Source organism: Lichenostomus cassidix, chromosome Z (assembly GCF_008360975.1).
Source record: "Lichenostomus cassidix isolate B80296 chromosome Z, HeHo_3.0, whole genome shotgun sequence".
NCBI lineage: Eukaryota > Metazoa > Chordata > Aves > Passeriformes > Meliphagidae > Lichenostomus > Lichenostomus cassidix.
Window position 1 is genome coordinate 36,072,902 of NC_139511.1, and position 24,763 is coordinate 36,097,664.

General features: G+C 38.7%; 1 protein-coding gene across 2 annotated transcripts; it reads left to right on the forward strand.

Annotated features, from left to right (window-relative positions):
* The first annotated feature begins 2,127 nt into the window (after positions 1-2,127).
* LOC146424699 (protein FAM240B-like) lies at positions 2,128-11,336 on the forward strand. 2 transcript variants are annotated; one of them, XM_085043154.1, is made up of 3 exons: positions 2,128-2,215; positions 9,446-9,590; positions 10,878-11,334. In XM_085043154.1, exons 2-3 carry the CDS (start codon positions 9,451-9,453, stop codon positions 10,954-10,956), a joined length of 219 nt encoding a protein of 72 aa, XP_084899280.1. In that variant the 5' UTR covers positions 2,128-2,215; positions 9,446-9,450; the 3' UTR covers positions 10,957-11,334. The 2 variants fall into 2 exon arrangements, with proteins under 2 accessions (XP_084899280.1, XP_084899281.1); XM_085043155.1 differs by lacking the exon at positions 2,128-2,215 and adding an exon at positions 6,494-6,770 and having other exon boundaries at positions 10,878-11,336.
* The last annotated feature ends 13,427 nt before the right edge of the window (positions 11,337-24,763 follow it).

Consider the following 24,763-nt stretch of genomic DNA (forward strand, 5'->3'; position numbering starts at 1 on the left):
TGTTTCCAACTCTCCCAGACAAGAACAGCACACAGTCAGAACACCAAGGCAGAACTGGATTTCTGTGGGTAAGTAACACCTCAGGACCTCCCAAAGGTTTACATTCCATCAATTATTTTGCAGATTCTTCTGTGGTCTCTGCCAATGACATTAAGCAGGTGTTAACAAGAACTTTTGCAAACTAGAGATGGGAGCTGTTACACAAGCAGGTTCTGGTAAGTGGCTCCGAGGTTTGCTTATGAAGTAAACAAGGGCTGAGGTGCACAAAGAGTCTGAATAGTTTTCAGTATGTAAAAGCTTACTTGACAGCTGCCCTGCTTTTGAGAGCAAACTATGTCTTTCCAGTCACCTGTCACCTGACCTTTTTTTCAAATATGGGTAGCCCAGCAGGGTACTAGTTCTGTCCAGGATTTCTGGATGCACCATTTGTCTTGCACAAGAGGTCACTGTGAATGCACAAATGAAATGTTCTTTGTAAATATGGTCAGTAAGTATAATAAACAATGTGTGTAATCTACTGCAGATGACCAAAGCATGTGCAATGTCTTATCACATTTGGCGTGTCCTTTATATCTAAACTGCACAAATGTCAAAGGTTCTACAGAATATCTGACCAGAAATACATGTTTGGGTTTGATGAAGCCTGGCCATTGAAGTTCCCTCCTGAAATTAGGCCTTTGCAAATGTTTATGGAGGGCATTGCCTCATTGCCTACATTATAACATTAAAAACAAATCAAACCCTTAAATTCATTTCAAATTTAGCTAGATGGGTTTAATAAGAAGGGAATGTTGCAAGCTCTGAGTCAAAGTGCACAGAAGCAGTTCTGTTGCTTTGCAGCACCATGGTGGTTAGCACCACTGCTGTGTCAAGCCTGGGCTTCAACTTCTTTTAATAATACCATATTATTTTAATATTCACCCAGCAGATTTTATTTGTCTGTGATTTCCAAAGCTAGATAGAATCTGAGCTGGTTTTCCAAAAATAAAGCAATCAATTCTACCTATGATATGTTGTTTTTTCCTTTTTTCAGTGCCACATATGTATAATAGTCCTAAAGCTCTGAGACTATATTACCTTTGTTATCACATGTGGAGGGAAGAGTTGATTTCTGTGTGCTTATATGATATGAAGTGGAATGGCACACTCATTTCTCTTTCAGAGGAGAAAGTTAACCGGTACTGTTTCTAAGGAGTTAAATGAATTGACCAGTTTTTGGAAATAGCTTGAATTTTCCTTCACAGAGAAAGGCAGCAGCTGCTAGTTTTTACACAGGGTTTTCTGCTGCAAAGAAAACTGCAGAAAAAAATAAGTAAATATGAACTACAGAAAGCATCCATCTAATGGCTGTTGCTTTTGCTACTTGGGGTCTGAAAAATTACAGCAAGGGAAGGTTAAAATAATCAGCAGTTGTATAAGAGCTACTTAAGCCAGCAGACACATATGGTATATTAGCAATGTAGATGGATTTAATGAAAACTGAGATAAGTGCATGCATCTGTCATCAGCCAAACCTACCAAACATTTTCCTCAGAAAATGAAATGTAATGACATAAGCATTCATCTGTAATAGAGTTATAACAACCCCAAATGGTAAAGCTAGTGCTGCTTTAATGCATTCCGTCAGTTAATGCTAACCACACAGACAATTCCTGTGACAATTGCCTTGAAGAGAACAAACTTTATGATCGGTCATAATCAAGCACACATCCTTAGATTAACAACTCCAAAGTACTGCATACTTCTGTAAGTCACCCTGTAATGCCAAACCAAGTGTGATTTGTCACACCATTTCAGCCTCCATTACAGCTAAAACAGTTATGTGGAATTTTTCAAGCTTCATAGGAAGATTATTAAAATGGATAACACTAGCAGGCATTTTAAAGAAAATTCTCATCACTTGCCAAGTCATGCTCTTTGAGGTATCTGCCAGTGTGGGAGGGATGCATGCTCTCAAGGGGGCCTGTGTTTCACAGTCATCTCAGGCAGGGGGCTGCAAAGTTCATTAAACGATCTTATCTCGCTGCTGGTTCTGTTCAAAATAGCCTTGATATGATGAAGGATTTATGTTACCCCCACTTCAAATAAAAAGTACCGAGGGATGCATTTCATTACTGCCCTGTGACACTGGAGAAGCCACTGCTGGAGTGGTAATATTCCTCATTTGTTTGTGTCATACAGAGAATTTATTTGGAAGAAGAGTCCAGCTCCAAAGGTAAGGAAATATTTGGTTTTTTTTAGTGAGTTTTCCATAATAATGTCAACAAGAAATGCGTTAGCTCTCTAACTTTAATTCTCGCAAAAGGATATTCTAGGAAAGATGAGAGTGTGAGGAAAATGCCAGGGAAGAGTGCCCACTTTAGCAGAATTCTAAGGAAGCTGAGTAGCACTGATACAGAAAAAATATTTACAGATAATTTCCATGTCACAATCCTGAATAAAACACCAAGAGGTACGGCTGAACATTCTCAACTGATGGGCTAAATGGTTACACACACACACACTCTCATTTCTCAAAGGTTTTTAACAAGTGATCTGCTGCCGAGAGGCATTTTAATTCGGTGATAGACACCTTCACATGAATCAGGATAGGTTTCTCTTGCATGTTTTCTCTGAACTGGATGATCTAATAAAGAACATGAGCCCTGGGCAAAATTTATGTTCTTTGATCCTAGACCATTGAGTCTTCCTGTACTCAAAAATCAAACAACAAAGCAAAGTGCATTCAAGATCCTTGACTAATAAATATTAATTTATTCCATATAAATATGGAATAATTGATCTTATGAATTCAGTAGTTCATAGGATCAGGCTTCAAATGTATCCAGCAGTGGGGAAAGTCTAATGATCAGACACAATATTTGATCTTGAGCGAATTACAGCCACTTTAAGTATTCCTTAGACATTGAAAATTAAAAGTCAAAAAAAGTAAAAAAATCTGTAGAAAGCTCAGGAAAGACATTTGGACATTCTGTGTTGCATATCTCACATAAATACCTGTTCACTTAATGCTCACCTCTATGCAATTGCCGCCTTACTCCTGTTTCTGTGTGCTGGTAGCAGGAGGTGTGGGAATGCTGGCAGCCACTACAGAGAGCCAGAGATGCAGGGAATAGGAGAAGCTGGGGAACACTGGGGTGATGAAAAGGTTCTCCAGGGATCGTTTAGTGATATCTGCATAAGTGCAGTTTTGGGCACCACAAAGTAAAAAAGATATTAAGCTATTAAAGAGCATCCGAAGGAGGGCAGCAAGGATGGTGAAGGGTCTGGAGGAGAAGCCTTATGAGAAGCAACTGAGGTCACTTTGTCTGTTCAGCCTGGAGAAGAGGAGACTGAGGACAGACCTCATTGCAGTTACAACTTCCTCATGAGGGGAGGTGGAGGGACAGGCACTGGTCTCTCATCTGTGGTGACCAGTGACAGGACTTGAGGGAATGGCCTGAGGTTGTGTCAGGGGAGGTTTAGATTGGATATCAGGAAAAGGTTTTTCATCCAGAGGCTGTTTGGGCACTGGAACAGGTTCCCTAGGGAAGTGATCACAGCACCAGCCTTACAGAGTTCAAGAAGTTTGGACAATGCTTTCAGGCACATGGTGTGACTCTTGGGGATGATGCTGTGCAGAGCCAGGGGTTGGACTCAATTATCCTTGTGGGTCCCTTCCAATTCAGCTTATTCTATCATTCTGTGGAATGCAGCTCCAGCAAAAAGTGGAAAGAGATTTTTCAGATGGAACTACAGAGCTGGGGAAAGCAGCCAGAAAGGTGTTTGAAAGCAGAGGTCCAAATCAGTCAGGTTAGGCTGGAGGGCTGGCATGGGAGGTGAAGAGTACAGGATGAGAAGCTCAACAAACATGATAGCAGAGGAGGGAAAAGTAAAGGGAAATCCTTGGCTGTAGGCTGAGGGAGAAGAGACAGAGAGAACTGCAGTATGGAAGACAACAAGTAACAAAATAAGGCATGGGAACAGAACTAAGATTGTAACAAATAAATGGATGACCTGGAGGGAAATGAAAGTGTTGATTCCTCAAGAACTTTGTTCAAAAAGTTCTAAGAATTTTAATCTTCACCTGGGGGAATGCTGAGTTCTCTAGTACAGAGAAGCAAGTCAGAGAATTTGTTCTCTCCGTTTTGATAATTCCATTGCTCAGGTATCAGATATCCAGAGAAAAGTGAAAGCAGATAAAGATAACTGAAGCCCATCAGATGAGAAGGACAGAACAAAACACAGAGCATGGCATTCAAAGGCATTGATATTGACATGGTAGCAGTATGAGATGCAAAAAACCATAGTTACCACAAACCTTGTCTTACATATTTGCTTGTCATAAAGGTATCATATGAACAGTGGTCCAAATTTTGTACCAGCGCAAAGCATTTGAAAAGTAGGTATTCTCCATATGAGAAAAAATAGGCTCAGATCTATCTGTTTCCACAGAAAAGCAATAAAGGATTTTGGGAATTAGGAAAAAACATAATGGTCTAATTGAGACTGCTATATAGTGCTTGAGTGAAAAAATTTTCAAATGTTTTCATTTGAAACCTTTTAACCTGTCTGTTAGAAATAATTTGCTAGATGCACACCTGTAACTACTACTAGTACTTCTCAGTCACATGTCAATATCGTTACAATTTCCATACAAAGAAAATTCACTATACATGGAGAAGAGGAATTAAATTATTGAAATTTACACCCAAAGAACAGCCTTACCTGACTGAGTACACATCCCGGTAAGAGCATGTACTTCAAATTCTGTCAAATTAGGAAATACTGTTGGCTGAATAAATCACTTGCCTAGAATTCCCTCATTTCATAGCAAACTCCAGACAATACTGTTTACAAAGGAAAAGCATAGATTGGTAGTCTGTAATGCCAAACTGCAAATGAAAATAAAAGCTTGCAATATACATAGAAAGTCACATATCTTTGCTGTTGAGACACAATAATGAATTTTTGGAAGGCACTGGCACAGTTAGGGACTTGCATGCACCAGGAGATAATACCAGCCTTCCCCATCCTCAGGCTGGTGCTCCAGATCATCTCCTGTTACTGCTCACAAATGAGGCACCAAGGAAGAAGAAGCTGTGAGAGCAAGCTATGAGAAACCTCTCTCCCAAGCCTCCCTTCAAGGCTCAGGCTGCTTGTGAGATAAACTGCACCGTGCAGCCTGCCACACAAACCAGAGGGTACAGGGGATTAAACTAAGCGCTTTCTTCTGCATCCAAAGAGTTTTAGCCAGAGTCTGGAGACCTAAGTTAGATTTCAAAGTGGCACGCTTCCCTGGGCAGCATCTCAAAAACAACATCAGTCAGCCCTCTGAGAAGTGAATTACTGCCAGCTGTAGAAGCGGAAGTTAAATGACATACCCTAGACCCAAGGAAAAAGAGGGGAATCATAGCTATGATCACCAGTCCTATCTTGTAAAACAAAAAAAGATTTCTGATTGTTTTTACATCAAACACTATTAAACACCATCAAACACCATTAGCATGGATAGTCTTCTCTCCTATATATCATTCAATCTTTATTATTCAATGCATATATAATAACCATAGTCACAAAGCATGGTCCAAATAAAGTCAGATAAATAAAATGTTGTATCATTTCTAGGGAAACACCTAACACCCTGAAAAATCTGACCGACTGTGCTTTGTGAGAAACACAAGAAGGGGAAAAAACAGCTCTCTTGACTCATTAGATGCTTTGTAAATTTTAAAAATACATTTCATATAACAATGTGTTCTTCTACAGGAAGAAAATCCACCCTTTTCTTTACATGCTGTCTTCTAGCTAAGAAACTTTTGACTCCGAATTCTCTTCATGAAAAATTGTATTTCTGGTGATGGTAATGGTTTCTCATAGAAACAGTGAGTTTCAGCCTCAAACTATCGATTTTTTTTTTTTTTTTAACAAAGAAGTCGAGATGTCACATCAAACTGATCTTACAGTTCTCTTTTGTTCTACCAACATAATTTTAGAGTTTCAGCTAATAGTGCTAGTGTCTCAGCTTCCCTAACTATGTAGGACATCCTTTAGCAAACTGAGGCTAGATAATACCAACCTGCTCTAAAATTATTAAACCTAAAAATAAGCAATCATCTTCATCATGTGTGGGATAAAACCTTCGTAGAGTTTATTGTGTTATTCCATTCATTTGAGAGCACCTACATTTGCTCATTGGCTTGCAACCAGAGCTCTGTCAGAGAAGATTACCAGAAAGAGCCTCTCATTATTGTTCTCTTGAAGGATTGTCACTAGAGGCTTAAATAAAGCTTCACTTAGTCCTAGATGTGGCAGGGCAGTTAAAGTCAGAACTAACTGCAAGATTTATAACAGTGCATCACAACAACCTATGTGCTTTAACAGTATATTTCTGCCCACCTGTTGCGTCATGGTGAGATTGTTTGTTCAGGCTGCCTTGGAGGCTGCTTCCATGAAGTCTTTTCCATCCTTCTCTTTCCCTATTAAATGAGGTCCCTTATCCTAACTACTTTGAATAGGGCTTCAAGGCATGAAAATAAACTGTTTTCAGGTGATAACTGCTGCTGCAAAGTTGTAATACGGACTTAAGTCCTGTTACTCTCCTCTGAAAAAAGCTGAAGTAGGAGGGAAAAATATGAGGTAAATACTAGGGAAATACTGATAGACTTGGTCCAATATCCCTGACTACTCACATGCCCTGAAGGTTTATGGCAACATTTTTGAAATGGATGGCAGGACAAAGGTGAATTTGAAAGTCTATGCACATGATGCATAAAGACAAAAGAAACCAGGTGTTATTTTGGTGAAGGCATTGTGCAGTTGCTACAATCACTGTGTGAATGCACTCAAATAGATAATTCAAAATAGGTAATTTAGGATAAGGTCCAGAGAAGCAAAATGCTGGCGTATTTACACATTGTGTTTATTAAGGGTACATAAGGATCAGTAATGATGCAGAAATTCTATGTTCAATAACTTTGATACCTACTTGTACATATTTGTGTGTTCTCCAGCACTAGGAGGAATGAAAACAAAGAAGAATATTAAGAACTGAAGAAGAGAAAATTCAGCACCAAAATAACCATATGTTAACACAGTATAAAATGTTAGGAAAGAAGAATGACTTGAACAATGGTCTTAGTGTGCCTGATCAAGCACTCACAAAGAAAATACCCCAGATGACAGACAGAGAAAAGCACTACTTCCTGTCCCTGCCCCACCTCGCCCCCCTGCAAAGAAAATATGACACCCCCCACAAACCTGTAATGGGTAATATTATATGCACTTTGTAGTCTTAACAGGGTTCTTATGTCCTAAATACTGCCAGCACCAGATGTAAGGTGAGTAGCAATGAAAACTACATCCAAATATCTCTTTTATTGACTTTAAATTTTTTCTTTGGGATTTTTAGCTGTGGGGGCAGGTGTTGGAAAGACACATCTATAAAATGCATTAAAGGCAGTACCAAGAACATATACAATCAAATCAGGAGGCGGAGCATTAAAAAACAATAAAGGTCATGTGTGTTCTGGAAGTATACATTTGGGCTCCATTACACCTCATAGCAATGAGTTTCATAATTTTGCATTATTCAGGAGTGATATTTATATATATTTACCCGCATATATCTATGAGGGTAAACATATACATATATGATGCATCCACAGTATATTAGACAGGAATTCATAATAATTCAGAAGGATGAAGTTATTATGCTTCAGTATGTCTTCTGACAAAGAAACCCGAAGATATTATTTCCTGGCAGTTTATATTGCAGGCCCAGGTATACATGGGAATTATTCTTCCTGCACTCCAGAAAGAGTTATTCTTAGAGATAAACTCATAGAGTGGAAGGCCCATTAGTTTTACTTAGATGGCTTTTACCATATCTTTTTCATACGTTTGTAGGTTACTCCTGGTACACAAAAAGTTTAAAAGGGTACTAACTACCACCTGGGAAGAAATATTTGGGTTGGCATTGATATATATGTAGATATTTATAGAATACATATATTTTGTGAGAACATATACTTGTATTAAGTGAACTTTTCGACTTTGAATCGGTTATCCCCTAGCACAGCTGGAGATGTTCAGCAACACTTGCAATTCACATTACAGACTAATGTCAACATTTATACGTGCAGCTATAATTTGTTCAGGACCTGAAAATATGCTCAGTAATTCTTTTCTGCAAGAGTCAGGCTCAAGCACTGAGATTCTATCGTTTGTAGGCCATAATTTTATATATGAGGGTTTTATAGGGAACACAGGGGAGTAAAGGAAATCCTAGCAAGAAAGAGACCTCTTCAAAAGGGTTGGTTTCATCCTCTGCTCATAGAGTCTTTATAATTTGTCTATCAATTTTTCACAAAACAGCCAATTATGTAAAGATTATCAGTTCCTAATTTTGTGTTTTCTTATGATGCCTGACAGGGGAATGGCAACAGTTTCTTCAAGCTTTTCCAAGTTAGCCTTGAGGGGCTTGTTTACTATCTCTCCATGGCTCTGTTTAAAATAAGTTACAAATAATTGCCATAAATTCAAACAATGCATGAGAGAGCCCTAAATACTTGTTAAAAAATTAAATGTTCTGGAAAATATTATAATGGCATGCTCATGCAAAAGCACATAGCAATTTGAAAGACAGCATGGATATACTAGTTTCATATCTAATGAAGTTTTGAAAGTAATGATAGGATTTTTTGGCTGCAATGTGGCATAAAGGGAATTTACCATTAGCCCATGAAGAGTCATTCTGAGGCAAATATTCTTTCCCTAGGATAAGATTCACTCCAGAATTTATTTTAAAGTTACATTAACTAAAGGTGAAAGTACAGAATTGTCAAATATACAAATATATTCAATGAATTTTCTCTGTTTTGAAAATTGAAGAAGGACAGAAATATTTTGTAAGGAAAGTAGTTTTTGCAAGTCAGCATTTTATTAAATTATTTGCATTCTTTTATACACAAAAATTTTGTCCATTTCCAAATAAAGCTAAACTAAGTGTTAGAATGATCAGAAGCAAATCATCAGAACAATAGCCATTTTATCATTTTAGAGACATGAAAATAATGAGGCCAAAAATCCCATTAGATTTTTGGCAATTTGTGTATATTTTTTAATTTGTGAGTACAGTAAAAGGTATCCCAATTGCTAAATTACAGAACACAGCAGAACTGTGCTGATTGTAAACATAAATGTCACAATCAGATGAAGGTGAGAGATATTTTAGGTACTCAAGTAAGAATTCAGATCACTGTAGACAGCATATCCTCAAGTGTCAGAGCTAGGAAAGAAAAGCTCAAGCAGTGAATCATGCCCATGGTTATCCTGGTCCTACTGACAAAAGGACTGTGTGACCCTAATGCTGTGAAAATCCAAAACATCAAGAGTGTGCTTTAGCCGTGAAAACAGATGAGGAACCAGTAACTTGTCATATGATTGTTTCAAATTTTTCCTTTAGAGAAAATGAATAGCCAATATATGCGCCATGAAGTGCGGGGCTGTGAAACCAGTGACCTGAGGAACTTCTGGGAAAAGACCATTGAACAACAAACTCAGTATCTGCAAAATGAAAAAGAACGTCAGCGAAGAAGTGCTCTGACAAAGTGAGTAAACTGCATTGAAAAAGGTTACTTGAGTTTGCATTGTAATGTTTTTTTTAAAAGTAATACCTATACTTATTATACCTATGCAATGAAAATTACAGTAATTTAGATTCATAGAAAATAATAGAGCTTCCCAAATTAGGATGTTAATGCTAATGTGTCTAAGCTGTGACTTCATAGGATAGGAGAATAATTCACTCTTGTTCCACAAATGAGTCCAAAGCATAGAACTTTCTGACGTTATCAGGACAACATTTAACAGTGCAGTCTTGTCTTGAACATAAAGGCTGCCGTTCAGAGCAAAGTTAGCACAGATGTGTACCTGGCCCACATTCTTTCTCTGTGGCCTTGTTTTCACAAGGAAATGGTTTGAATTATTTAAAATTGTTTAAACTGTGTAAGGGAAATCCATTATAAAGCAGATGGTCCAAGCATACTCACCAAGGCAACCACCTTTCACAGTCATATCTACCTTATTCAGTCACATTCCCCTTGATCAGTCACTGCGAGAAAGACCAATCTGCAGCAAGATCAGCACAGTTTTACTTTATGTGAATTCTCCATAAGTTGAAAATGTATGCAAAGATATATTCTTTTGTTATTTATAATAGTTATTTTGTCTTGAGTTCATTCAGTGAGAAAGCAGTTTTCCAAAGTCTCCCTCATATGCCTTTTTACATTGATTCTTGAAAATTAAGATCAAGAATGGCCTTACATTACTAACCCTGGAAAAAGGAACACTGGACTTAGTCTCTAGCATGTTTTATCCATTTGTAACTGACCTAATCTCAATGTTACAACTCCTCAGCTGGGAAATTCCTCCCTTTTCTTATTGAGAAAGTCTTTCTGTGGTACCTAGATACTATCAAAAAGAAAACAAAGGGCCACCTATCACCTGCTATGGGTCTAACAGAAGTTTCAACATGTGCAGTGTCTCCAGGCCGAACAGGGAAGAGGAAGAGGGAGACTGGGGAAGTGCTGGGGAATGTGACCCAGCAGGTGGCAGCAGGCAATGTCCAGTGCAGGTGACAAGTCACTCTGGCACACAGGCACTTGAGAGGGGGCACACTGGAGATGGAGATGAACCACAAAGCTCAGGTGAACCTTCATTTGGATTTAAGTGCTAGTCCTGAAGTGCCATCCAGCAAAGAATTCAAAAGGGGCAGGAAAATTTGCATGACAGCTGGGAAAAAGCACCAAAGAATATCATCAATAAAAAAGACGAGGAGTATAAATTTGCTCCCTGTAAAAATATGGGGACAAGCTGATCCGTGTTTCTGTCCCTAGGCTCAGAAATGAATGGATGGAGAGGCTGGAAAAACGGATAAAGATGTTGAGGACCCAACCTGAAGACTCATCCAGCTGAAGAGCCCACACTCATAACATGGAGAAAAGAAATTTGTTTTGTAGGAAAGTATGATGCAAAAGCTGCAGTCAATTTTACTTTGTAGCTTAAATGAGCTATAATTAATTAGCTGTCATTGTTAGAATTTTAATATGTGAAATGTCAGTTGCTGTTTTTAAGATTATGCATCTGTCCCTTCATTTGATAAATGGAGAATGTAGTACTCTGAAGTATTTAACATTAATAAATCATGGATCACTGAGATGTAGATGCCTGTAAGAAGAGTTTAGTTACACACTTGTGCTCTCCAAAAGCATTTCCTCACATTTTAGATTTCTGTGTAGACTGACTGTAATATAATGAATTTAAATTGTTTAATGAATAGCTGAGATTTTAATTTTTTACACAGCACAGCCCAGCTCAGACTAAGAAGGATGGGACATGCACAATGCCACCACATCCCACTTTACTAGTGAAGCTCAAATTGGTGGGAGCTACAGATCCTAGCTGCCATGTTAGAAGTTGCCTGTGGAGTTGTTAACACGTATATACTGATAAACAGTCTCTGTGAGACACCTACAAGAGCTGCCTCATTAACCTGCCTGCAATAACTTAGTCAACTCATATGAGCTAACTTGGGACACTGTGTCAGCAAAGACAGAACAATTTTGAGACTGTTTCTGGTACCTGATCTGGCTTGTCTATCAGTGGATTGATAACGGTTACATAGAGCAGCTTGGAGCACTTTCAAAGCTGTCTGTCATCATGAGTGACAAGCACATTTTCTCTTCTAGCCCTTTTTCCCTTCTAAGACCTAATGTTTGTTCCTTAAAGACCAGCACTTTCAGAATATAGCTGTTTTTCTCTCCCACATTTGTCATTAGTCAGAAACGTTTCTAGTTCCCTTCCTAAGGCTTCATTAGGAAACGTGGCATTTCCTCCAACAATATCAAAGCATTTCAATCGGATGGTGTAATCAGATCACTTCCTTTATAGGGTGACTGCTTTGTTACCACCAGAATGGCTAGGGTAATGTACTGCAAGATGGGTTGTTTCAAGCATGCTAAAAAACTCTTTCCTGAATCACTTAACCTTTTAGTCCCTTTTTATAACACCGTTTCACTACTTCTCTGGTAATTTATGTTGTTTCAAAACAAAGAATATTTGAATTGCCAGTGGGGCAAAAAGAGAACAATGGAAGGGTTTGACATTTAAAAACATATAGAAAATCTGGTCTTCTTAAATCTAAACAAAAATTTGAAGTGCTATTGTTTCCCCATTTTATCTATCACCTTTTAAATCCACCTTTATGTGTCTCAAGGACAAACAAAATTATTATGGGAATTTAAATATATAAATAGTGTTTGGAAAGCCCGAGAAATTCCTATAATCATGAAAAAAAAAACTGTTAACCTGGAGTATTTACTCAGAAGTCAAGGTGTCAGCCAGTATGTCCCAGAACTTGAGAGAAGAGTTTTCCAGACATCTGAAAAAAACCTGCTAAACCCATGTTCTTTGGTTTATTCTTTTTCTTAAGCAATTTTAAAAGTAACATCAACTGTCAATATGAAGGCTAGCAGTGTAATTACAATAAGGTTGTGCTTAAATAAACAATCAGAAGATAGGGCCACAACTTAATATTGTGCTTTAGAAAAAAGTACATTTCTTTGAAAACGTCAGTTAACACATTTCAAGTCCCCCATCCCTTGTCTGTGCCTGGTGCTTAGTGAAGCTCTAGCTGAACCTCATCATGAAACAGCTGTGTGTTTAATACCATTTTTGCTAAAATTAGAGCTTGAACTGAACTGAGGGAAACATTTTCCAGCTTCTCATTCATTGTGTAAGTTATTGCACAAGGTGCAAAACAGAGGGAGTCAGAGTTGGCATATTTAAAAAATTAAAGCCATACCCCTGGAATAAGCTTTTGTTTGCTTCTCACATCAATGAGATCCTTTTTACTACTCCTCTCATAAGGTGAATCAGAATGAGAAGAAACCACAGAGAGCAGGGAAAAAACATGCCAGGAAATTACTTCCATCTGAGTTCCATGTATGGTTATGTGGTCACTCAAGAATGCTTTGTAATAAGTCCCTGTAATGATAGAACACCCTAAAATCATCTCTTTAAAATTATAAAAGGGAACTTATTTTTTACAGAATGCATCTGTTCCAGCCCGAGGCCAAGAGGAGTTCTGAAAATGTGTTTCCAGAATTAAGCTTTACCATTTCACCTTTAGTGTTTGGATTAATTATTTCACGCTCACTTTCCACGGCACTAGATTCAGGACTTTGAGTCTTGTAATCTTAATTTATTTGAATACTAACAACATGTTTTGATACAAAACCCACCAAGGTAATGCAGGGGTAATCTATTTAAGAATTTTTTATTCTACCACTCAAAAAATAATATATATTCAGGAAATAAATATAATCCAGAATCAATCAGAAAAAATAAAGAGTGCAGAAGCATGAAAATTTAAATCTAAATGTCAAGTAACAATCAGAAGCTGGAACAGACTCCAAGACAAAAATGGTTCTGGCAATTTCAAAACAAAAATATAAATCTTTTCTTTACCTTGAAGGTCACAAGAGGCATTAAAAGGAGGCAAAAACAAAACAAAACAGAACAAAAAAAACCTCCAAACCACTGCAGTATCTGTGAGACTCAGAAATGAGTCATGACATTATAAAAAGGACTAGAGAAAAATTACTGTAGGGCTGGAAAAGTCATCAGCTAAAACCTGATAAAATCAGCTGGGTTTTATAAAATCATTGTGGCTAGAGAGGATGCTTAGGTGTTCTTCAGACAATTTTCCACCAATATGCAGTTTCAGAGTGCATTATTCAGCTAAACAGGTTAAACTTAACTCAAGTGTTTATAAAATAGCTTCTTAAAGACACTTCATGTCTCTTGATTTTATTTTTTGTCTATCCAGATTTTCATGTTGATTTTGAGTATAACAGCAAGAGATTTTAACTTATGCCAACCTGATTATATTAGCTTTGCAATTAAAATGTGGAAGACACTTGCTTATCTTCCTAGCTTCCTTTATTTTTGCCATTCCTTTGCTTCATCTTGACACTGAGTAGCAAGAAAATGGCTGTCACTTTCTCGTTACAAATGTGTGGTACAGAACTTTTTTTAAAAGCTTGCAACTGTGACAAAAGTCAAATGTAGTAAAATTTTACCATCTTCTGAAGCAAACACTGAACAATTGGGATCCAACTCCCTTTAAACAGAATATATGGGAAGTATGCTCCCTGCTAGCACAAGAGTGACAGATGCTCCACTTCAGCCATATTAATGATCCTCCTAGTCTATGGATAAGGGCTGACAGCTGTGAAGAATGAGTCTGTCAGTAACTTAACTGACTTCTTAGCAGTTTAGCTGAAACTGAGATAGCTTAAATACAGTTCTTCACTCAGTAATCCTTCCTGATCAATGTCTTTCCTTAACGAAGGATCTCCTCTCTGGAGCCCTGTAGTTAAGGAGCAAATAAGCATAAGACAGTCACTGCAGCCAGATTTTGATTTTAAGCAACTGGCACAGGTCAGGTAAAAGGCAAGACGTCTTTCTGTTGAAATGGATCAGGGAGATGGTCCTATAGACCAGTGCAGTATCACCCAGCAGGCTGTCTTCAGCATGTCCCCAGAATGTTTGGTGCTTCTTATTACACAACCACTTCATGTCTGTGCAGCTATGCCTCTTTGGGTTTCTGCCCACATTCAGTGAAGAGGAGACTGATGTATTGGACAGTTCTGGGGTGCCTGAAATAGCCAGCAGTGAAATAGATCCAACATACAGTACCAAGTTCACATCTGATGTTCTGTGTTTAGTGTAGCATTAAGTACAGAAGAGTTGTTTTGCATTCTAGAAAAGCCTACAAGCTACCTCAGAGATTTTGATCCATGATACACAAGCAATGTGAAATAATCACAGGCACACAGAGCTCACTGTGTAAACAGTTCAGGAGCAGTGGAGGGGGAGTGGAAAGTTGGGCCAGAGCCAGGGGTCAGGGAAAAGCCATGGTACCTGTGCTGGGTACAAAGTTAAGGTCCAATTGCTCTATACAGATAATGTGATCCTTATACACAGCAGCCCAGTGCTTCAGTTGGAACTGAAATCCATAGACAATTTCTTCTAACAAACAGGTCTGAAAGATAAAAGTATCTTGAACTGGTCCAGGAAAGGTGCCAGAGCTGTGGTAAAATATACTGTAGGTCAAGGGAATCATTACTCATGTAACTGGATTCTCACCACAAAAAGTTGGAGAAGCAGGGTAGATACCTTTGGGAGGGGAAGTTAAAGAAGATTAAGATGTGATGTCTTAAACTGAAGAGTTTTGAGGAGATTTGGCTGACAGCCCAATGCTGATTACAGCTTTTATTGTTTTGAACTCATCCTCTCACCTTTCCATGTTACACATGGAGTCTCTCCCAGACATCACGGCTGATGTTAGCCCACCCATGTGCACATTAACTACACATGATCTGCAGCCACTGCTCTGCACAAATTACTTTAGAGATAGGTCTGGACCCTAAGTCAGGGCATAATGTGAGTTTTCCTATACTCTGATAAGACATTTCCCCAAGCCAAAAGCTGAAGCCTCCCTCTTCTCACATGAAAAGGACTCATTTTGGGTCAAATTGACTCAACAGCCTATAAACAGGACTGGTTAGGGAGTTCTGAAGTTTCAAGGTTGATGAGGAATATTCGCATCCATTGCAATATATGACAAAATATAGATAGCTTTTTGAATGGCCTCTGGATTTACGAGTCTGATTTGAATTCCATTTAGGATGTGAATCCCATTCTGAGAGTGGCCCTGTGTGTCAGGGCAACCCCTGTACCAATGTAGTGCTTGAGAGCAGCCCTGCCAAGAAAGAGTTGGGGATACTGGAGGATGGAAAAATGGACATGAGCCAGTAATGTGCATTTGCTATCCAGAAAACCCTCTGCAACCAAAGCAGCATGGTCAGGAGGGCCAGGAGGGGATTCTGCCCCTCTGCTCTGCTCTGGTGAGACCCACCTGCAAGACTGCATCCAGCTCTGGGGTCCCAGCACAGGAAAACCTGTTTGTGTGGGTCCAGAGGAGGCCAGAAAGATGGTCTCAGGACTGGAGCACATCTCCTATGAAAACAGGCTGATAGAGTTGGGTCTGTTCAGCCTGGAGATGAGAAAACTCCAGAAAGACTTTGGCACAGCTTTTTATTATTTAAAGGGGACTTATGAGAAAGATTAAAAGAGACTTTCTTCTGGGGTCTGTAGTGACAGGACAAGAGGCAATGGCTTCAAACTGAAAGAGGGTAGATTTAGATTGTAGATGCCAGTGACTGTCTTTTTAATTAGGATCATGGGGCACTGGAACATATTGCCAGAACAGTAGTGGATACCCCATCAATGGAAGTGTTCAAGGTTAGGTTGAATGGGGCTTTGGGTAACTAAGTGGAAGATGTACTGCCAGTGGCAAAGGAGTTGGAATAGATGATCCTTAAAGGTCCCTTCCCACCCAGCCAGAATATACGTCTATGATTCTGTGATTTTCTGGTTCTATAATTAGAGCAAAGACCCCCAAAGTGCTTGCACTAAGAAGGAAAAATCAAATTATGCTACCCAAAGCCATATTCTTTCTATAAGGCTCCAGAGAAAACAGCTGTGCTACACTTACCTCACAGCTCTTTAGGTTTATGTTTTACATTTGCAGGGCCATTCTCTATTGACAGCCTGCTCTCTGTAGCCATTTGGAGAGTTAGACCAGTACAGGAACTGTTTATAAATTACTGTCACAGGATACCCTACTTACATCTCTTAACTCACTCTTCTGCCAACACAATCTTTTTTCTAATGAATAAGCTCAACCCACCCTACACAATTCACCCTAGACAATTCATCCCACTTTTAGGATACGTGTTACTAATGTGAGCTACCAGAGCATTCCTGACAGGTAAAAAACTCCCTCAACCCTTCATCCACCTCTGTAACCACTTTCTTTTTTGTGAACACAATGTGCAAGATCGGTGTAGCTGCTTTTAAAGCATTGAACCTTTCCCAGAGGCTTGTTTTTATTCCCGTCTCACTCCTTGCACATATTCCTTTTTACAGTCTCACCACTCTTCTGTGTCTGAGGATTCAGTGCAGTAGCCCTGGTGTCAGAGGTCACTGGCAAAGTTTACTCTGAGATTTGAGTGCTTTGTATTTGTGACCCTTTGTCCCTTCTCTGCTTCAGGAAGAAGAATGAACAAATCCACCAAGCAGACTAATAGCAACCTGCCAACATTCACTGTAGGAAACAGAGCTGGTTTTGAATTGCAAAACTGGTAGAGAATGTTCAGGCACTGACTGGCTGCTTTAAAATGCATATACTATCTCTAAAAGCAGGAAGCAGTCACCAAGTGTTTAAATAGTTTTTCCTCTCTTTATCCCAGTATGAGAGCTTAATGCCACATTCTATCCTAGAACAAATTTTTATGGACAAGTAATAAAATCTTTTAAAATGATGGGATTATAATAGAAATGCTGACTCAGCCTTATCCATGGACAGGAAAGAACATTGCTGGTATAATTATTGAATGCAACCTATCATCTTCATGGTGCTCTAAGTCAAAAGGAAAATGAGAGGCTTTGCATAATGCTGAAAATCTATGAGGGCTTTGATGTTACTCTAATCCTCCACTACCTAACAGTTCATTTGATGTCCAAGTGATGTGAATGAAACTTCATAGGGTGTTTAAAGTTATTGTAATTGGAAAGTTTAGAGCAGAAACCAACTGGAAAAAAATGTGAACTCTATTTGACTTGATTTACCTAGATTAAATCCTGTTGTCAGGATATTTAAGCAGTGTTTCATGATTTAGGTAATCTTTTAAAGTGAAGGCATGGGTAGTGTATTGAAAAAGAAAAGTGAACTGAAATCAGCCTATATAATCCTCATATTGTTTGCAGGTTATTAATAGGCAGTGCTGCACTGAAGGCCAAATTCTGGGGCAGCCTCTTTGCCCACAGTGAGCAGCTTCAAAGAGGAGGATCAGCTGTGTCAAAAACAAGAGCAGTGGGACTCTGTGGGTCGTGAAAAGGTACCATGAATTTTATCAGCTGCCCCCAAAAAAGAGCTCTGCAAACACCTCATCAGTGTTCACTACAGATACACATGTACACGTTTGGTACTGAAATAGCACCAAAAGCCCTAGGCACCTGCAGTTGGCACTCATGTATCGCACAACAGCCCAAAAGCTGGCAGATTAATAAGGAACAGCGAGTTGGAAATACAAAGGTTTTTTATAGCTCTTGGGGACCTCCTGACCTGAAGGAATATAGGGACCTTTTATCCTGGCTGATGCACAGTGTAAAAGAAGCAGCAGATTTCATGAGGATGCTGCACAGCACAGCCTCTCAACTACAGAGCCTGTTTGCTCCCTGTCCATCTCTCAGTCCACAGCCATTTGTGTATTGCAGGATTCTCAAGAAGGGTTTTGCTTTCATCCTTAAGGTTTCACTTCACTGAATGGAAATCTTGGAGAGCCAGAAAACCAGTCTTTTCCTGAAAATTCCTCAAAGCAAGCTCACAGGGTGATCAATGGTCTGCAATTTAACAAGTGAGCAAGCAACCACTACTTGACATGAGTCTTGCTCTCCCCTCTAGTCTACTCACCTCCCTCCCTGAGCTGCTGGGGAGGCTGTGCAGTGAAGCAAGTCAGAGAACTCATCCAGCCAAAATAAACAGAAATACATATATTTTTGTCAGGTGGCTCATGGCTAGATCTGCTCCCTGATGTTATTCTCTCCCTGGTCACGTACTTGCACAGGAGACAGAAGAGTGCCAACAGCATGGCTGATGAAGAGCAGAGCTGTGCAGCACACCTCTCATCCTGGCTATTTAACACAGATTCTGTTCTGTCCATGTCCAGCCTATTTAGCATGCTAAGTCTCCAGTCTGTTTCGATAAAAGTATTTCACTAATAACAGTTCCAAATCCTTAAAAAAAAAAAAATCATGCTACTAAACAGTAACCCATACCTAAATTTCAGATAGTGATTTTTATTAATAGATCTCAAAGCATGTACAAATGAGAATTGTTTCTTCATTCATTCACTGACAGGGAAAATAAGGCAGGGAATAGTTGTGTTTTAGGGCATATAACTGGCCAGTGCTGGAGCTTGGTTATAGTTGAAGCTCTGCACAGAGCACCAACCTGCTATCCACCAGGAAACACAGCTTGTTTGCCAAACACAAGCAAAATGCATGCAGAATGGCCAAATATTGCAAACTTTTAGTGTTTATGGCTTCAGCTTATTTGTAAATCACATGTCCCAGAACTATGATTTACTCCATTCATTGTTCCCAGAATACTCTCTATCATAATCCCTCAAATAGCAAATCTGTCCTGGATAAGTTCTTCAGCTCTGTTTAAACCCATGTTTCATTGCCATGCTCAGATGCGGAAGAAACAGCATCTTCCCATCCTTTTTTTGCAATCTAAACCCTCCAGATTTCTGGGGGAAAAACAACTAAAAAACCAAATCTGGCATATATAAAACATGAAGTTAAGAATCCCTTCTGAAAATTGATACACAGAGAATTTTTTGAAGACTGTGTGTGGAACTGCTTTGTTGGAAGCTCTTAGTTTTAGGCACCTTTTGTAGAAAGCATTTATTCATCCAATACATGTTCACATTAAAATTCAAGAAAGTAGCCATCAGGTCAAAGATTATTATATTCAACCAAATAATCCTTCTTCACATAAAAGTTATGAACACCACAAATTACTTTCATGATTATGATGACATTGATCTCTTCTTTCAAAATTTATTTTGGTTCAACAGCAATATTTTTTCAAGAAAATGGAAATAAAGCTTCTCAACTTCACAGTACCAATGATCTGCAAGAGTCTTTGCTTTACCTGACTAGATGGGCTCTCAGGAGCAAAAGATTTCCTCCTGGTGCAATATTGATATAAAGTTTTTCTACTTTCATAGCCTCAGCTAAGATTGAAGAATGATTTAGGTAAAGGAGGTGCTACTATTTTTTCTTCAGAACACCAAATGCTGGAACTCATCTTGGACTTGTCATTTAATTTCATCTTTTTTTTCCAAAGGTTCAGGAGACCCAACATGCAGAACCAAAAAAGATCAGATTAAGACATGAGAAGACACAGATTCTCCTCAACAGATTCCTGACTACATCTCTGTGAAGAACAAAAAAAAACAACAAAGCAACAAAACAAAACAAAACAAAACTCATCTGGTTTATGGTATTTAAATTCAGTTAAGAAAAAACAGATTCACTGACATGAAACTGAGCATGTGTATGTATGAGCAAATGTGAAAAGAAACAAGCTTTGCTAAACCTATGAGTTGCACTAAAAAATCTTTGTATCATTATTATGTATATACTAAGAAGTTGATGGAAGAGGACCTCCAGGATACCCCAGAAGTCTCACAGCTTCATTTTGAAATGGGGCACAGCAGTTCTATCTCCCTTACAGGAAAGCATCATCCTACCCTTCTTTGCTTCCAAGCACAATCCTGCTGATTGTGATATGATAAAAGCCCAAATAGAGGCTTAAGATGTTCAAAAAGCTGGGGCTGAGATCATAAAGTGTTAGTATTGACAATTTATGACTGCAGTGTTTCAGCTTTCAGAGGCCATTTTCTTTACTTTTGTTTTATCCCATCTTCACAAAAGTTGTCAGCTCACTTGTAACAGCTGTTTTTTATTAATGGGCAAACAACAACTTTTAATCAAATAATGAATGTACAATGTACTACTCCCCATGATAGTTTAGTAATAAGGATGGTGACCCAGTAAAATGTTTTGACATAAGCATCTTCTTTAGAAGACTAATTCCCATTAATTGCCACATTTAAAAATTACACAGAACTCACTCTAAGAGGCAATTAGTAAAGAACACCACAAGTGAATGACTTGATGTTTCCTAATATTAGTGTCCAAATTACACTAACCCCCACCATCAGTTTCTCCTCAGAGAGAGGACCTGCTTCTGATGCAGGATGAAGAGGAGCAGATTAAACTGAACATGATCCCTATTAATGCAAAAGCAAGGCAGAGAACAGTAACTGTGGCTTAGGCATTTGAGTCATTGAGCCCCTTACATAATTTGTCTTTTTGCAACTTCCAGCAGAATTTTCTCCTTTCTGGGCCCCAAGGCACTTTCCCAGTTCAGTTTTAGCAGGTGACTACTTGGCTGTCCTCACCAAACAGCCCCTCTTTTTTGATCTTCATCAGAGGTCCTGGACCTATTCCCATCTTCCAGCAATTCTTTGAACTACAACGTTCTGAATCTGAGAGGAAAATTAGGTGAACTCCTCATCAAGTTCAAACTCATCCTGCCTCAGTCCTTTGGTGGTTATCAGGGTCCTCTCCTTTAAATGTGTGAATGTTTATACTGTGGGGAGACAGGACAATGATTTACCAATATGTTTGATACCAAGACAGTGTCATTAAGGCCATAGCTCCATGGCAATATTACATAAATCTACTTTCCTCACTTACAGAAAATAACAGAATGGTTAAGCATAGCAGCATCCACCACACTTTATCTTACCATGCAATGTTTTCCTAGTAAATCCTTTGCCTCTTTGCAGTTCTACCTTTGCTCATATTAACTGGTTTGGACTACAGGCAGAAGTCTCAGGATGGGGAAGCCACCTCTTGCCATTTTTCTCCTCATGATTGCAGCACATCTATGAAAAATTATAAAAATTATATGAAAAGTATAACTAATATATCCCTTTGATTGTCTTCTTGGGATTCATTATTTTTCCAGTGCCATTTCTGCACAGCTTCTTTGGCAGCTATATCCCAGTTCTGGATGATGTAAATTTGACAGCCTTTAATAAGAAACAGATGGTAAATGTATTTGCAGTGATGCAGGTGGCTGGCTTTGACTCTGCTGTTTCATAGGGATGCAGATGCTACTCTGACTCAACTAGCAGAAGCAGAAGAGGAGAACAGGTTCTAAACTGAATGTTCACTTTGGCAAACTATTTATCTGGACCAATCTGACTTGGAAAGTGACACATCAGGATGCTGCCATCTAGAACCTATTTACATGAAAGAGTAGGGTAGTCACGAAGAGCTGGAAGATGTGCAGAAACAGAAAAACTTCTGGGTTACAAAGTCCAAATGGAAACTTACACCGGGCTTAGCCGGGAGATGTAGCAACAGAGCACTTGCCATGAAATCTCTCCTTAATTAAATAAACACAAAAGCAACCTTCTGCCTGTGGTCAAAGTACTGCAAACTGGCTGCAGCTGCACTATAGAGAGCTCAGCCCCTCGTCATGTCCTGGTGGTCTCAAGACTTAATGATTGTTGTAAGGTGGGGGATAAGAGGGAGGGAGGGATTGAGCTCCTGGTTTCTCTGTTAATGTGAGGGACCCTTTGCAACCAAATGAAGAGAAGTTTTCCTCATTCAGCAGAGGTGGTGTCTTTGAACACTCTGGATAGGGTACAAGAGTTGTGTGGGAGTGTCTGGAAACACAAAGTCTTTATGGACAATGTTGGAAAATTTTGGCATTGAAAGAGATAAACTTACAGGCACCTAGCCTAAACATCAAAAAATCCTGAAGATGGATAAGATATGTATGGAACAGTAGCACATGTCCTCAGCATGGGTAAGAGGAGCAAAAGAAGTGGTGGCTGCCTGGTCAGTACCAAAGAAAATGTTCTTTTCCTCTCACAGTTGTGGAAATATAGACAATTGTTATCAGCATTAATAAGCAGAATTCCTTGATCATTGTTCCTAGCTGAAAATATCTGCAAGGATATTGACTTCAGAATTCTTTAATGGAATCTTAACCACTGTAAACATTCTGTGAATTAGTGATGTTTGGGTACTTTTGAATTTATTGTTAGCATTTAAGGTCTTTCTCTATATCTGCTTACTCTCTAAACATAATACCAAGAGATACATTTATTTCATTGTCCAACCCACTAATACACATTTTCTACACACACATGGTCAGGGATTCAGTGCATAGACTGGAGGTGTTGGAATAGGCAAAACAAGAAAGAGCAAGCAAAGGCCCTAAGTATAAACATGGTCAACTTAATATACCAGGGAAATAGGTATGAAACTTCAAGACAATGATGGAGATACTATTGAGGTTTATACAGAGAGAATTCAGACAAATGTTCTTGCTTCCATCTCTTATAGCAGTGCATAATTAATCCCTGAAGGAAAAAGCTGAAAACCTCAATTTTAGTTGTGCTGTAACATTGCACAAAGCACTTGGAGAAAAAAGTTCCCACTATAATATTTTCACACAGGCTGTTACTGAGATCTCCTCTACATCTCATCTTTCAGACAATGTGTAAAATTTTTGTATGTGGTCTCTGTGTCACATCCTACAGAACAGTAGAGATATACTTACATGTTTGCCCCAGCCAGCCTCACAGACAGAGGTGAAGGTGGCAGTGGCTGATATTAGACATGTAGATACTCTTCTGTGTTCTCTTGGGCTGCCTGTTTATTTGTGAGAGAAGACATGGCTTAGGGTAGCAAAGGCTGTGCACACAAGTGTCAGGAGGGTTCACTTACGGTGTGAAGCTGCAGAGTATGGGTGGTGTCTGGATCTTTTTGGATCACCAGTACAAACATTTGTGGGATCAAATTGTGACATAGATCACGGAAAGAAATCTTTGTTAAAACATTTCAAGTCCTTATATCTATGTTTTCAAATAACAAATTATTTGTTTTAGACACAGCATGTGTGAGCCCAAAGGACTTCAAAAAGAGGAAATCATTGACATTTCTGTGATAAAACATGACTGGGTAGGAAAAAAAACAAAACTGATTGCTCTTCTCCACTCTCATCTGCTTCTGCAGAGACATAATTGAGCCCTAAAGCTATTGTCAGTTTGACATCTTTAACAAGAAATTAACTCTCATTTTACTTGTGTCAGTACCATGCATGACTTCTCCTTGAAATGGGGATCTCTTGAAAACCAAGGCATTATATTCTCATTTTGAACTTGACCGGGAAATGGATTTTTTAAACACAAACGAGTAGTTTCAATTTACATTTGAATGGACAATGCCAGTAATAGATCAAGACACACCACTTCGGCACTGTGGTACAAAATAACAAAGCACCTGGGTTTTACCTGCATTTAGAACAGATATATTCCAAGAAGAAAACACACTAGCATCCATGTTCAGTTTTACAAAGTGAAGTCTTGTGCAGACTGAATGTACCAGCTTTTTCATTTGATGTGTTCTTTGTTCTAATCATGAAGTCCTATTGGATCAAACACAATGACTGACTGAGCAGTATTGATAAACACTTCAGTATGAGCCAAACCTGAAAAAAGCAATGAGGTTCCTAAGTATGCTCATAAAGAATCTCTCCTTAATTTACCCCACTGAAAAGAGATTTTTTTCAGTTCCTCTAAAAAAGTTTGAAAACAGGAAGAATCATAAAAATATATTTAAAGTATTGACATAATTTCATATATAATTTGACCTTTACCTCTCAATTTTAACCTTAATATTTTGGGGGTTTGTTGTTGTTTTCTTTTGCTTACCTTGACCATGAACTCACCTGGTACAAAGAGACTGCATTTAGACAACTGCAGCCTTTTAAAACTTTTTCTTCTCCTTCTCTCAAACCCCAAATGACTCCAGCATCCTAGGAGACTTATCTCTTTCAAAGAACACATGCAGAAATGCCTAGATAATGACTCCACTGGGCTGCACAAAATATGCAGTGGATCTGTAAATTATCTCTAGCCAAATGCAGAATATGAACAGGTATTTGACAGCAGTGACCCAGGTAAAATTTCCATCAGCTTATGGAGAAGAGAATTAT

Coding starts and splice junctions, on each gene's coding strand:
- LOC146424699 (XM_085043154.1), top strand. CDS start 9,451: ATGAATAGCCAATATATGCGCCATGAAGTGCGGGGCTGTGAAACCAGT. Junction 9,591..10,877: donor CGAAGAAGTGCTCTGACAAA/GTGAGTAAACTG, acceptor TTCTGTCCCTAG/GCTCAGAAATGAATGGATGG.